Source organism: Aristolochia californica, unplaced genomic scaffold, assembly GCF_029961685.1.
Source record: "Aristolochia californica isolate CCGP_79_NKW_82.1479 unplaced genomic scaffold, dmAriCali1.0.hap1 SCAF_13, whole genome shotgun sequence".
Taxonomy (NCBI): Eukaryota; Viridiplantae; Streptophyta; class Magnoliopsida; order Piperales; family Aristolochiaceae; genus Aristolochia; species Aristolochia californica.
In genome coordinates, this window is record NW_027181804.1 from 2,589,617 (window position 1) to 2,602,924 (window position 13,308).

Here is a 13,308-nt window from a genome sequence, read left to right on the forward strand (position 1 = left end):
CTTGCACCACTAAGCTACTCTTCGAGCCACCCACCCTCGTGATGACTATATTCCTTCCAAGAACCATATGACAAATTACCTCCCTTATTCCCAACTCAACTCACTTTCCAAATACAAACACTAACCTACCCCATCCAATCAAAACCTCACTTATATTATCTCTCCAACCTACCCCTTAAGCAAGATTAAACTCCATTTGCATATATACTAATCCAATGATCGCCCAGCTAATTGGACCTGCAAGGCTGTACAAATCTTTGCCTTTCTTCTACTACTATCTTATCCCAACCCTCTCAACCTCTCTCTTTCAAATATTCAGAAAAGATAAAGATTATTCTGCAATCGAAATGCGTCAGAGGGTGCACTCCATTAGAGTGCAGCATTGAGGAGGTTTCAAGGCCAGAAGCTTTCATGTCGTGAGTGGCATCCTTTGCGCCGAATAACACTGAAGAATCTTTCCCCGCAGAGCGTGACCATCTGCTGGAGCTTAGCTTCTTGTCATTTTCCTGAAGTACAGTACCCGGCCGGCCGGAATAATTAATGTTATACTGCTTCTCGAATAACATAAACAATGCAGTACCATTTTAGTCAGAGACCTGCTGACTGTTCATCGGAGAAGAAAAGATTCATAGATGGCAGAGGAGCCGCAAATTCCAGTGACAAGAGTTAGGTTGGGAAGTCAAGGTTTGGAGGTAAGCCTTCCCTAATTCCCACGATCATCCCAATTTCAATTAAAAAATCCTGAGCTCAGGATGAGTCCCAGTGAAGTTACAATCTGCTACCTGTTTCAGTTCCGATCAAGTTGCGTTTGTTTCTGAGCTCACCTCCGAGTACTTTTTGGTTGAAACTGTGAAGAACTTTGGTCTTATATTTCTCCCTCCATGTCCATATTTCTTTCTTCCACAGGTTTCTAGGTTGGGATTTGGATGTGGAGGGCTTTCCGGAATTTATAATGCTCCTCTGTCGTATGAGGCGGGAGGTTCAGTAATCCAATATGCTTTCAGCAAAGGAGTGACTTTCTTCGATACATCTGATATCTATGGAGCTGATCATCATAATGAAATTCTTATCGGAAAGGTTCTTGATTATACTCATCAAATCTCCGTCATATTTAACAGTCAAATCAGATTCATATTAAGTAGTACAATATCGAATAAGATATCGTATTCATTTGCAGGCATTGAATCAACTTCCTCGAGAAAAAATCCAACTCGCAACGAAGTTCGGGATAAGCTTGACAAAGGATTGGAAAGTGGTAGTGCAAGGCCATCCAGAATATGTGAGGAAATGCTGCGAAGCTAGCCTTGAACGTCTTGGTGTGGATTACATTGATCTGTACTATCAACACCGAGTAGACGTTTCAGTTCCAATTGAAGACACTGTAAGTCTTGATCATCACTTTCGTAAGATAAACAAATCTTCTGGGTGCTAAGATACTCTACTATGGCAGATGTCTGAGTTGAAGAAATTAGTGGAAGAAGGAAAAATCAAATATATCGGATTATCTGAAGCGAGTCCAGATACGATAAGGCGAGCACACGCAGTTCATCCCATTACTGCTGTTCAAATGGAGTGGTCTTTGTGGTCTCGTGATATTGAAGAAGAAATAGTTCCCATTTGCAGGTTTTTACTAATCCTTTCTTCTCCCCTCGTTTACACTGATTTCAATCACCAATCCATAAAATCTGAAACTATCGTTTCAATAGAGAGCTTGGGATTGGGATAGTCGCATACAGTCCCCTCGGCCAAGGATTTTTCGGTGGCAAAGTTACTGCAGAAAACATACCGAATGAAAGTATCCTGGTATGCATTAGAAACCTCTTTTGTTCTTGCCCATGTTTGCACAAATTGGAATCATAAAGGAATTTTTTCTGATGTTTGTAATGATTTTAAGGGATGAAATTTTCTTTCAGAACACCAGTTCTTATTCTCCCATAAGATGAATAATTTCTATTACTTATCATCTTTATTTTGTGTAACATTTTTTATAGATCAATCATCAAAGGTTCATGGGAGATAACATGGACAAGAACAAAATCTTGTATGAGCGTGTTGCTAGATTGGCTTCTAAACACTCTTGTACCCCTCCTCAATTGGCTCTTTCATGGCTACTTCATCAAGGCCTAGATGTTGTTCCTATCCCCGGTGAGAAGACTTCCTTAAAAATAATCCTCAGTTCATTTGTTTCGGTTTGCTATTTTTCGTTTTGCATTTTTGCATTTTTCTTATCTGTCTCCATTCATGTGCATTTTTGTATTTTTCGTCTTAGTGTGATGATTGTTAGGTCCGATAAGGAACAAACTTAGAGCGGTTAAATAAGTTTATTTAATTGTGCTACTAAAATTAGATATTTATTTATTTAATTAATTATTTAATTATTTTCATGATCTAATTAATCTAATGTGTCAAAATGATTTCAAAGTAAATGCTCATTCACATTCCTCTATGTCAATTGCTACTCCATTGCCCAAGTATTTTCACCTTGAAGTTAATTTACTATGCTTTGTTGTCACGTAACACTTACAAAAAATTACCTCCTAGGCTAATTACAATATTACCCAACAAGGATAGCCACTCAATTAATCGCAATAGTCAATTTATAACAACTTACCCTGCTAATATGGATGCAACAGTATCCAACCTAGACCCATAAAGAGATTTTCAAGTAGCTAACTAGTCAATCCTACAAAGATCTACCAAGAGATTTTGTTGCAGCAACAACTCATTAGGCATACCAAGTCCAGACCTACCAAGGGATTTTTAGCACTGTTTGCCTACACAAGGATTTATTGCTCACAACAAAAAACAAGATTTAAAAGTTCGTCCTCTTTAACCACATGGTCCTCTCACAATTAAATTAATGTGAATATATTCTTGCCTTGCCAAGGCTTAACCAAATAATGCAAGGGATGTTTGTTTATAATTAAGCTATTTTACAATAGCTTCTAATAATTCAAGTAGAAATATTAGCACACTCAACCCTATATACTTGTTTATGAAGTAGTACCTCTAATAATCCTTAATGAGTGATTTTAAAATATAAGCTTAGGGAGAATCTAGGATTGGTTTTTTAAATTAGGGGAAAACACGGAGCAACTAAGTTGAATAAATGATTTAAAATTGTACTTGACAAGTAGTAATTTGAACTTTAAAGAATGATTTTTAAAGTGCAATGACACTAGTTCACTATACTCAACCAAGTATAATAAATAGATTTCAAAGTAAAATTATGTAAATACTTGATTTTTTAATTTTCCTCCCAAATTCTATTAGTGCTGCAAAAGCCTCCAAATTTTAAAAATCGTGTGTGAGGGATTAGGAGGCTTAGAAAATACTTTGGCTAAGAGATCACAACATTTTGGGGTGAGTTTGTTTAAATTGGAAGCTCCCCCAATATTAAAAAACAAGTCATTATGGGTAAAAAGTGACTTGTTGCAATGTAACAAAAAGGGGTCTAAATCAAATCTAAAAATTATAAAAATTATACATTACATCTCTTTTTTGTTGTTGAAGAAGTGATAGATCACTTGCACATTTTAGAGACCTACAACTTTCAAATCTAATTTTTAAATTATGTCAATTTGAATTTCTATAGCAAGGGGTTGACTTGTTTGGAAGTGGTCCACTTCTTTTAGAATTTTTGGCCTTCTTCATTGGGATGCATGTTGTAGACTCCTCTAATGTACCCGACTCCTTTTCTATCTAAGTAGTTCTTCTACTTGCATAAGGGGTCAACTCCTTTCCAAGTTAAAATTCACTATTTTAAGGACTCAACTCCTTTCATTGCCTTTGATGTACCCTCACAAAGTGGTTGACTCCTTTCATTTTCAAAACTCACTTTTTGAGGGATCGACTTCTTTTGTCATTGTCTCTACTACAAAGGGGTTGGCTCCTTTTTATGTAGTCTGAGTCCTCTATACTTTTTTGCTTCAAGTCTTTAGATCTCTTATTGAATGGTCAATTCTATTTTAAGTTCACAACTCGTTGGTTATAACCGTCAACTCCTTTTAACCTTAGTTCTTAATTTCTTCAATTGAAGGAGTTGACTCCTCCCTACATATACTCAGACTTTTTTTTCGCCTTTATCATCCCTAATGAAGTACTCGATTCTTATGCATGAAGTGTACTCCTTTTGCCAAGATTTACTCTTCTTGCCTCGTTTTTAGTTGATTGTTCTTCTAACATTTGGGTGAACGGTCTTCAATAGAGACTCTTCTCTCTCTGGTCTAGTTGAACAACTCTACTTTTTTAGCCTTGCTTATTGTACTAAGCCCACTCGGCCATCTAGACAATATGTTTTTTGACATGAGTTATTTGCTTCCCTTTTTATTTTATACGAGTTATTCAAACAATTCGTTGTTGATCAAATGGATATGTTGCCAGTAATTTCCTTTAGGGTTTATTAAACTATAGGACGTACTTAATAGGTATTATTAGTTTCTTAAGTATTTGTTATCTTAAAAAAAAATCTCAAAAGAAATTTTGAGACCAAGAATAATAATGGTGAAAAATCCAAACTTTAATAAGATAAGGCTTTGGCCAACTAGCTTTTGGCCACACTTGATTTTTATCTGTTTAAAAAACTATTGTATTTTTATAAATGTCAAGCTTGTGTTTTGTATCCATGGCAATGTTGTTATCTTCATTCTATCGTCATATAAAAGAATAAATAAAATATTATTTATTATGCCTAGGTGTGATTAAGTAGGAAATGGTGTGCTTCATTAGTAAAAATAACATTTGCCGCATTTGACAACTTTAATATTAGGCTAATGGTAAAAATGCACCAATGTAATCTTGAATTTAGTACTACATACACATTTATTAGTTAAAATATCATTAATGTGGAACTACTAGTTTATCGTAGGGGTGGCATGGATTGAGTAAAGGAGGGAATTTGACTCGATTCAACTCAATTTTTGTGAGGATGTTGCTTGAAAGGGTTGAGTTTTTCCATCCTCACACCTAATTCGACTCACAAGGTTTACTTATATGATATATTTTAAAAAAATGTAAATTTAACAAGAAAATAAAAACTTCTTATTAGTAGCTTTCGTTGTTAGACATCAATTTAAATGGATATATATGGATTATTATAATAAATTATTTTTAATGTATAATTTCAAATTTATTATTGTTTATCCCTACCCTACAGACTTTTGACTTGAAACCCATTCCTTGGTAAACGTATCACGAGGTGGGCGTGGGGGTTAGATTTTCAAACCCATGACGACTTTTAGCGGTGACAAGGTTTCAAAAACCCCACCCATGCCTACCCTTTAGTTCAGGACAGTAATATATTCAATATATGTAAAACAATCTTTTTATCTTTAATTTATTTCTTCTAGTATATATTTTGTATAACAAATTCATTTGTTAGTACATTTTGAGTTAATATTTTACTGATGTTGGGATTACAATGGTTGGAAGAGTCCCTCTCTCTTTGAAATAAATGTCATTTCAATATCTTGAAATGTTTCAAGGTATGTCTATTTCATCCATGACTGCTATTATTGTTTTCAACAGGAACAACAAAGATTAGTAACTTCAACAATAACATGGGTGCCTTGAAGATAAAACTCACACAAGAAAATCTCAAGGAAATTTCTGAAGCAGTGCCTTTAGCTGAAGTGGCCGGATCTCGTGTGCTTGATTTGTTTACAAGTTACACTTGGAAATATGCAAATACCCCACCAAAACATGACTGAGCTTTATGTGAGCCTAAAAAATTTTAAAATTTTCTTGAAATATTATTAGTATTTTTTTGATGATCAACCTTGGGTGCACAATTTAAACAATGTTTAAAGGATTTTTGGCTTGGGACCTAGTGACACATGTACCTCAATTGAGGGATGGATGTGTTTCAATTGTATTACTTTTGTCACAACTCAACAAGTTTCAAGCATATTAGGTAAGAGATTACGTATCATTTCTTTGATACAAAGGGTGAGACATCTAGCCTGGTGTGTTAGACATCTCTGTGAGACTACTCGTGGATCCATTTGTGGTGCAATAAGATATGAGTCTAGAAGAAGTAGTTTCTACATATGACTTGCATTTGTGTTAAATATTTTGGTAGTTCAAATACAAAAAGGTTGAAACATTTCAAGTGTTATTAGATTTGGACTGGATCAGCCACTTAAATTAGTTCTAAAATCCAAGAAATTATACCTAGGACTCGTATTTGTGTTAAAATTTGAAAGGATGAGTAAGCAAAAGAGAGGAGAACAAGAGAGATAAAAGAGAGAAAAGAAGAGCACATTGGAAAAGAGAAGAAAGAACATTCTTGTGTTTTCTTTCTCTCAAGATAGCCTTTTATTAATATAATTGAGAGTTTTCTGATTCTAATCTAACTTTAATTTCTAAGTCACCCAATTATACCATAATATAACTTACTAAATAAAATAACATGTAATAAAAAAAAACTTTCACTACAACTCATGAAATTCTTCATTGTAGGCTCTACCAATCACCTCTTTCTTTATTCTTATCCTTCTACTTATTCCCCTAATGCTAGGGATTTACTTCTTCTTCTTCTTTTGTAAGAAACCCAACTTTCTGAAAACTAATACGAGAGAACAAAACCCCTAATCAAGCAAGAAGACTTCGTATACCAATCAAAAAAATAGGTCTAAGTCAGAAAGCAATGTTCAATTCTAAAGGTAAACCAAACCATTTTTAAGGCCATTAGAAAGAGTCTACTAAGTGTTTACGAGTTCCTCAAAATTCACTATTTTTAAGGGTGAAGAACAAACTAGCTCTACTTTACTCAAGCTACATGTTGAACAAACTCTTGTGTTTGTCGTGTAATAGGCCTATAAGCATTGTTCTAAAGCAACAAAAAAATATGACATTGATAAGAGAGGTACTAGTGGAATTTATGGAAGAGCCAAAGATAAGCAAAACTTTGATTATATTGGACTAAGAGACAAAGGTGTTTTGATTTTTGCATATAATATACATCAAGGCATCGGTCCCCAAGCTTGAAGTATACTCATGCAACAAAGAAATTTGAACTATTGTAGCAATTGAATTTTCTCCCACCACAACAATGAATAAAAAAATTAGGAGTACAATTCTAAAACAATTCATGTAGTAGTAACCAAATAAATAATAAAATAACCAATGTATTTTGGGTTTAGGGTTTAGGGTTTAAGGTTTAGAGTTTAGGAGTTCAAATGTAAGTTAAATATCTGTTCACCTTACCTATCACGACATGTCTTCTTTAACAGTTCAGCCTTCGTATCATGACCCCTTCCCTAATTGTGATTTCCGAATTTATTGCACAGCCTTATACAAGAAAGATTGCTTCGAACAATGCCTGATGAATGGTCATTCATGGCAATCATAGCTTCACTGCTATTTTTTAAAGATACGCGCTCATCCTTGCTTGATTTTGACTTCCAAAAAACTATGAAGTTTGGTCTAAGACCCATTATAAAATGACTAGCCAACTTAAAAAACCTATTCCCTAGCTAATAAACTAAAAATTTTTGTACTCGTTCGTTAATCCATGGTAGACTATTCCTTTACAAAAACAGTTGTTCTATAAAAGAATTATGCAGATCCAACTGTAGTTAAAAATAATAATAATCAAATGAATCATTTGTGGCTCTTGCTGTTTTTTTAGGTGGTTGGAGATTCTTTCTCCGATGGAGCTAATGGCTATCAAATTAAAGGCTCTAATGAAAGTCAAGCAGATGGCCTTTCAGTCATTTAAGTAACTTTCCGATCTAAATGAATAGCCTGCGATCAGTTCATTAGGATGTGATTGTATCAAACCTGCCGGGTGCTCATCGGAGAAGAAAGATGGCCGAAGAGCTGCAAATCAGAGTCCCAAGAGTGAAGTTGGGCAGTCAGGGTCTGGAGGTAAACCTCTAATTCCTCACTTACTCATTTCTCAATTCAGATTCATAAGATCAGCACGAAGCCCTTGAAGCTAAAATTTGTCGGTGATTGTTTAGCTGCTTTCGGTTTTTCATTATCTCTGCTCTATATTTAATGAATAGAACACTCCTTGACTCACGAACAGAGGAAGAAAATGGGTGAAGTTTAAAATAACTGATATGCTGTACTCCGACTCTGTTAATTTCTGGGTCTTGAACTTTTTTATTGAAAATTTTTTGGGCTATCCTTCTCTTCAGTTCCTTCTTCCATAAACAGATCACGACCCAGACTACGCACTTTTGGTTAAAAAGTTTCAAATTCGACTTGGGATTTTCTGTTTTTACAGGTTTCCAGACTGGGATTTGGATGTGGAGGACTTTCCGGAATCTACAACGCTCCTCTGTCTTACGAGGAGGGAGGATCAGTAATCCAATACGCTTTCAGCAAAGGAGTGACATTCTTTGACACATCTGATCTTTACGGAGAGAATCACCATAACGAAATCCTCGTCGGAAAGGTGCTTGCTTTTGATTCACAGTTGTCTGGACATGTTAAGAGGGGAAAAAAGCAAATAAAAATTCCCCAATTGCATGAATTCTGCTCTATCGAAGTTACTGTTGAATTTGCAGGCCTTGAAGCATCTTCCGCGAGAAAGAATCCAGGTCGCGACCAAGTTTGGGATAACGATGACAGAGAACGGTGAAGCAGTAGTGAGAGGTGACCCAGAGTATGTTAGGAAATGCTGTGAGGCTAGTCTTGAGCATCTTGGTGTGGATTACATTGATCTGTATTATCCACATCGAGTAGACGCTTCGGTACCCATTGAAGCTACTGTAAGTGTTCATCAGCTTTTCTTTTCCATTTTTTTTAAGGTATTGGTGAAACCAATTTTTATATATGGCAGGTGTATGAGATGAAGAAATTGGTGGAAGAAGGAAAAATAAAGTATATTGGACTATCAGAAGCAAATCCAGAAACTATAAGGCGTGCACACGCAGTTCACCCCATTACTGCTGTCCAAATGGAATGGTCTTCGTGGACTCGAGATATTGGAGAAGAAATAGTCCCCATTTGCAGGTTTTATTTCCATCAATCCTTTTGTCCATAAGAAGTATAAATTAACCTCCCTCGAGAGTGAAAAACCCTGAACTCTCACCACTTAATCCAATAACCATTCGGTGCAAAACATGCCAAATGATTATCTCAATTGTTTGATCGTGATTGGATGACTAAAAGGATGGCCGAGGTAACCGTTTATCATGATTGGACGGTTGAGATAGCCATTTTATATTTCACACCAAATGACTTTTCGTATCGGATAAACCCTCATCGAGGATAACATCATATATCATATCAAAGTGTAGTAATGATTTTTTTTAACCATTAGTTCATGAGTTCAAACATCAATTTAAGGCTATCTTTAATATGTTTAATCATATTTTTGTTCCCAATCAATTCATGCAAAATTCAATGTAAATCTATCTTTAAATTTTTTATGTTTTCGTAATTTTTTACTTCAAATTACCAATTCTAGAACATATAATCTAAGTAAAATTAGCCCCCTTGCTTAAAAATACAAAAAAATTAACAATTTGATATGATTTCTATTCTTCGACTCGATTAAGTGTTATCCTTCTATTTAATAGAGAGTTGGGCATTGGGATAGTACCATATAGTCCCCTTGGTCGCGGGTTCTTCGGTGGAAAGGCTATTACAGAAAGCTTACCTACAGAAAGTTTGTTGGTATGTGGTCTAAAACCGATAATAAATTATTATTAATATAATTCAAAATTGTGCTAAGTATGTCTTTATATTTCATTTACATATATGTAAGTTGAATTTTTTAGATTGTCAATTATTTATTTAATTTTATTTGGGGAGAGCCCTTTAATTTAGTTACCCTTTTGTACCTAGGTCTACCATCCAATGTTCATGAATGAAAACATAAACAAGAACAAACTCTTCTATGAACGTGTTGCTATATTGGCTTCTAAGCACTCTTGTACCCCTCCTCAACTGGCTCTTGCATGGCTACTTCATCAAGGAGAAGATGTGGTTCCTATACCTGGTAAGGAAATTTATTGTTTTTTTCTTTTGAATGGGGTTATAATTATATTATTATTATTAACCTATGTAGTACTTATGAAGCAATATATATATTTCGTGTGTATAGTTTTATAAATTAATAAATATTATGAAATTTAACTTAGTCACCAATTCGTTGAGGCGGTCGGTCCAATTCAACCCAATTTCATCGACTTATTGACTATGGGTTGACTAGTAATGGGGGCTTGTCCTCCACCTACATCGACCTTCCCGGCATCTCTCGACTGTGACCTAGCTAACTCATCAGGTCACTTGATTCACCAGTTTAACCTATGTAGCACTTATGAAGCCAAAAAAAAAAAAAATGAAAATTTATAATAAAATCCCAATTGCCATATTCCAATAACAATTTTCTACTACACATAAAAAAATCAATATAATTTTTTTAATTTTTTAAAAAATTATTAAAATATTTCGTGTGTGTATTTTTTAAAATTAATAAATGTTATGAAATTTAACTTAGTCACCAATTCGTTGAGGCGATCGATCCAATTCAACCCAATTTCATCAGGTTATTGACTATGGGTTGACTAGTAATGGGGGCTTGTCCGCCACCAACATCGACCTTTCGAGCATCTCCCGACTGTGACCTGGCCAAGTCTTGTTAGCCTTTTTGAGGGACTAGGACGAAGGACCGACTAATTAAACCCAATTTAACCAGCTAATTGGGGTCTAGTTTTTATAACATAAAAGTCAATGCCAATTTTTATGATTGATATTAGACCCACCTTGTGCCTATGAACCAAATTGGGGTATAACTTTTAAGGAATGGGTTTATTAAATTGAATCGTTTATGTTTGTACCATCAAAAGGGACGACAAAGATCAGCAACTTAGAGAGGAATATGGGTGGTCTGAATATTACACTCACCGAAGAAGATTTGAGGGAAATTTCCGAGGCAGTGGCTTCATGTGAAGTGGCTGGCACCAGGGAGTATGATCGTTTCTTACACTACTCTTGGGAACATGCAATAACCCCACCCAAACGTGGCTAGTTTACTTGTAAGCTTCATACGTGCTTTTATCTTGTAATCAACTTAGACTTTTGTGAGTATAAATGATTGGATAATAAATCAGACTTATCTCCTAATGTGTCTTCCAAACCTTACAATTAAACTAGCCAAATCCATATATGGGTAGAGTTTTTTTTTTATAAAAAATCAAAAAAATCAAATAATCAAGCAAAATTATCATCTCTAACAATAACAATTATCTTGTCTCAAATAAAAAATAAATTACCATGGTGTTTTGACACGCCAAGTCAACCGCAACTCGACCCACTTGACCGAATTTTGGGAAGGGGTCTTGGGGACGGGAGGGTCAGACTCCCCCTTTCATTTTGAGTAAGTCCTCTCAACTCAAACCAAAATCTAATCGAGACTCAATTCCATTCGGTATTTTAAGGACGGTTAATAATTTTTATAATTTTATTATAATTTTTCAAATAATTTTTTAAATTGTAGAAAAGATACAATTTTTATAAAATGTATAATTCTTTATAACATAATTTGGTACAATACAACATTTTCTATAATATTTTTTATCATAAATTATTATAATATCATATATACGTAACAATTAATAAATAATATTAAAAATATAAAATACATGTACAAATTAATAAATAATTACTTATTAAATATAATAAATACTAGTGTGTATATGAATATTCATGTCATACACAATATTTTAATATTAAAACTGAATTCATTTACATATATATATATAATAATTTATTATCTATATAAAATAATATAAATAGAAATATTTTATCACATATAATAAATAAAATATTTTAAAAATAAGAATAATATTTATATACATATTATAATATATTTTTTATAATTTATACGAACTAATGTATTATTAATTTTATATTTTATTTATTTTAAAAATTAAAATTTTTACTAATAAAAAAAAATCCTAAATTTTTACTAATAAAAAAAAATCCTAGGTAGGGTTGGAAGAAAGGGTTTCGTTTCTTTATGCACAAAAAGGGGTTCAAATCAACTAAACCAATATAAGTGAACAATATTGCAAAGTGAATAATAGTACTCTCTTTGTGCTTGAAGGAGAAAATCACACACATACACTCACACATATGAATACACTTTCAACATCGAGACAGTGGCAGCCCGAATTACTAAATCAAAGGAGGCTATATTTAAGACTATCCAAAAGTCATTACGAATTCATCTGCAACAAGTATTCTTTTACTATCGAAAACTACTACAATATTTCACCATCAGACACCACTTGCAAAACAAGTTTTTGTTTTCATACTCCATTGCCCAATTCAAAGAATTAAATATTAAAAAATCCCACAACAAAAATTATTCAACAAGGTTTTGAGAGAAGAAACAAAAACCACTTGCACATATTGCACCTATGACTTTTTCACTTTTCACTCCATGCGCATTTCCCGCGTCCAAGTCACGTTTGAAAGAGCACCCTAGGACAAGTGGCTTTCGTTACTTCTTCCTTTCTCACCTAGGACCGTTTCGCATTTAGGTGATGGATACGTGCACGGATCAACTGTTTCATTTAAACTCCACTAAATTGTATGTCAATTTCATGTGGACCACATCATTTTTAGGATCCTCCCACGAAAATGAAACAATTAAATGAAGGTGGTAATTAGATTTTATTTATTTATTGTGAACATATGAAAGTTTGAGTGTGACATATAACCAACCCATATAAAACTTTATAATAAAAAAATAATATGAAAGCACCCTTCTCCCCCCCCCCCCCCCCCCCCCCCGCCCCCCCCCCTTTTTCTTTAAATGCAAAATTTTGCATTTATTTTATTCAAATTGAATGATTCAATTGTTCAATGTTTGATCGGTCATGGGTACAAATTTTATATAATACGTATAATATGACACTATGGACGAATATTTTTTCCGATTGGATGCTTTCGACTGAAAAAAAAAGGGGTTGTTGCTTGGTTCCATCCCTATTTTATTTAAACTTTAATTAAGATATTTTTTAATTATTTAGTAATTAATTACTTATAATTTTTTTATTCGATTATTTTGTTAACTCGATCCCTATTATTATTATTATTATTATTTTTTATTTGTTAATTTTTCCCATATTTCTTATTTATGTAATTTCTATTCAGTTTTTAATTTTTAAAAGCTTTTTCTCGTGAAAAAGAAAAATAGTGTTTGCTTTTACCACACGTGTGAAGTTCTATCATGATACGAGACACAAAGATCTCCCACGTCGGATCTTTGGTGTGTGGGGACGGATGGAAGGAGCGTCATGGTGGGTCCACGCGCTGTTTGGCACTAACAGATTATGATTTCTT

At 33.9% G+C, this 13,308-nt stretch overlaps 2 protein-coding genes across 2 annotated transcripts; both read left to right on the plus strand.

The window, feature by feature from the left end:
* The first annotated feature begins 315 nt into the window (after positions 1 to 315).
* LOC137947972 (probable aldo-keto reductase 1) lies at positions 316 to 5,912 on the plus strand. The gene is made up of 7 exons (XM_068793850.1): positions 316 to 692; positions 907 to 1,077; positions 1,178 to 1,381; positions 1,451 to 1,623; positions 1,707 to 1,803; positions 1,992 to 2,145; positions 5,527 to 5,912. Exons 1-7 carry the CDS (start codon positions 633 to 635, stop codon positions 5,706 to 5,708), a joined length of 1,041 nt encoding a protein of 346 aa, XP_068649951.1. The 5' UTR covers positions 316 to 632; the 3' UTR covers positions 5,709 to 5,912.
* A 1,790-nt stretch (positions 5,913 to 7,702) lies between these two features.
* LOC137947853 (probable aldo-keto reductase 1) lies at positions 7,703 to 11,000 on the plus strand. Its single transcript, XM_068793663.1, has 7 exons — positions 7,703 to 7,869; positions 8,234 to 8,404; positions 8,517 to 8,720; positions 8,792 to 8,964; positions 9,534 to 9,630; positions 9,802 to 9,955; positions 10,806 to 11,000. Exons 1-7 carry the CDS (start codon positions 7,810 to 7,812, stop codon positions 10,985 to 10,987), a joined length of 1,041 nt encoding a protein of 346 aa, XP_068649764.1. The 5' UTR covers positions 7,703 to 7,809; the 3' UTR covers positions 10,988 to 11,000.
* Positions 11,001 to 13,308: the final 2,308 nt, after the last annotated feature.

Excerpts from the sequence above, each read along its gene's own strand:
- LOC137947853 (XM_068793663.1), top strand. The coding sequence starts at position 7,810 with ATGGCCGAAGAGCTGCAAATCAGAGTCCCAAGAGTGAAGTTGGGCAGT. Across the intron at positions 8,405-8,516 it reads ACGAAATCCTCGTCGGAAAG|GCCTTGAAGCATCTTCCGCG; the intron begins GTGCTTGCTTTT and ends TTGAATTTGCAG. Across the intron at positions 9,631-9,801 it reads TACCTACAGAAAGTTTGTTG|GTCTACCATCCAATGTTCAT; the intron begins GTATGTGGTCTA and ends TTTTGTACCTAG.
- LOC137947972 (XM_068793850.1), top strand. The coding sequence starts at position 633 with ATGGCAGAGGAGCCGCAAATTCCAGTGACAAGAGTTAGGTTGGGAAGT. Across the intron at positions 1,078-1,177 it reads ATGAAATTCTTATCGGAAAG|GCATTGAATCAACTTCCTCG; the intron begins GTTCTTGATTAT and ends ATTCATTTGCAG. Across the intron at positions 2,146-5,526 it reads AGATGTTGTTCCTATCCCCG|GAACAACAAAGATTAGTAAC; the intron begins GTGAGAAGACTT and ends TGTTTTCAACAG.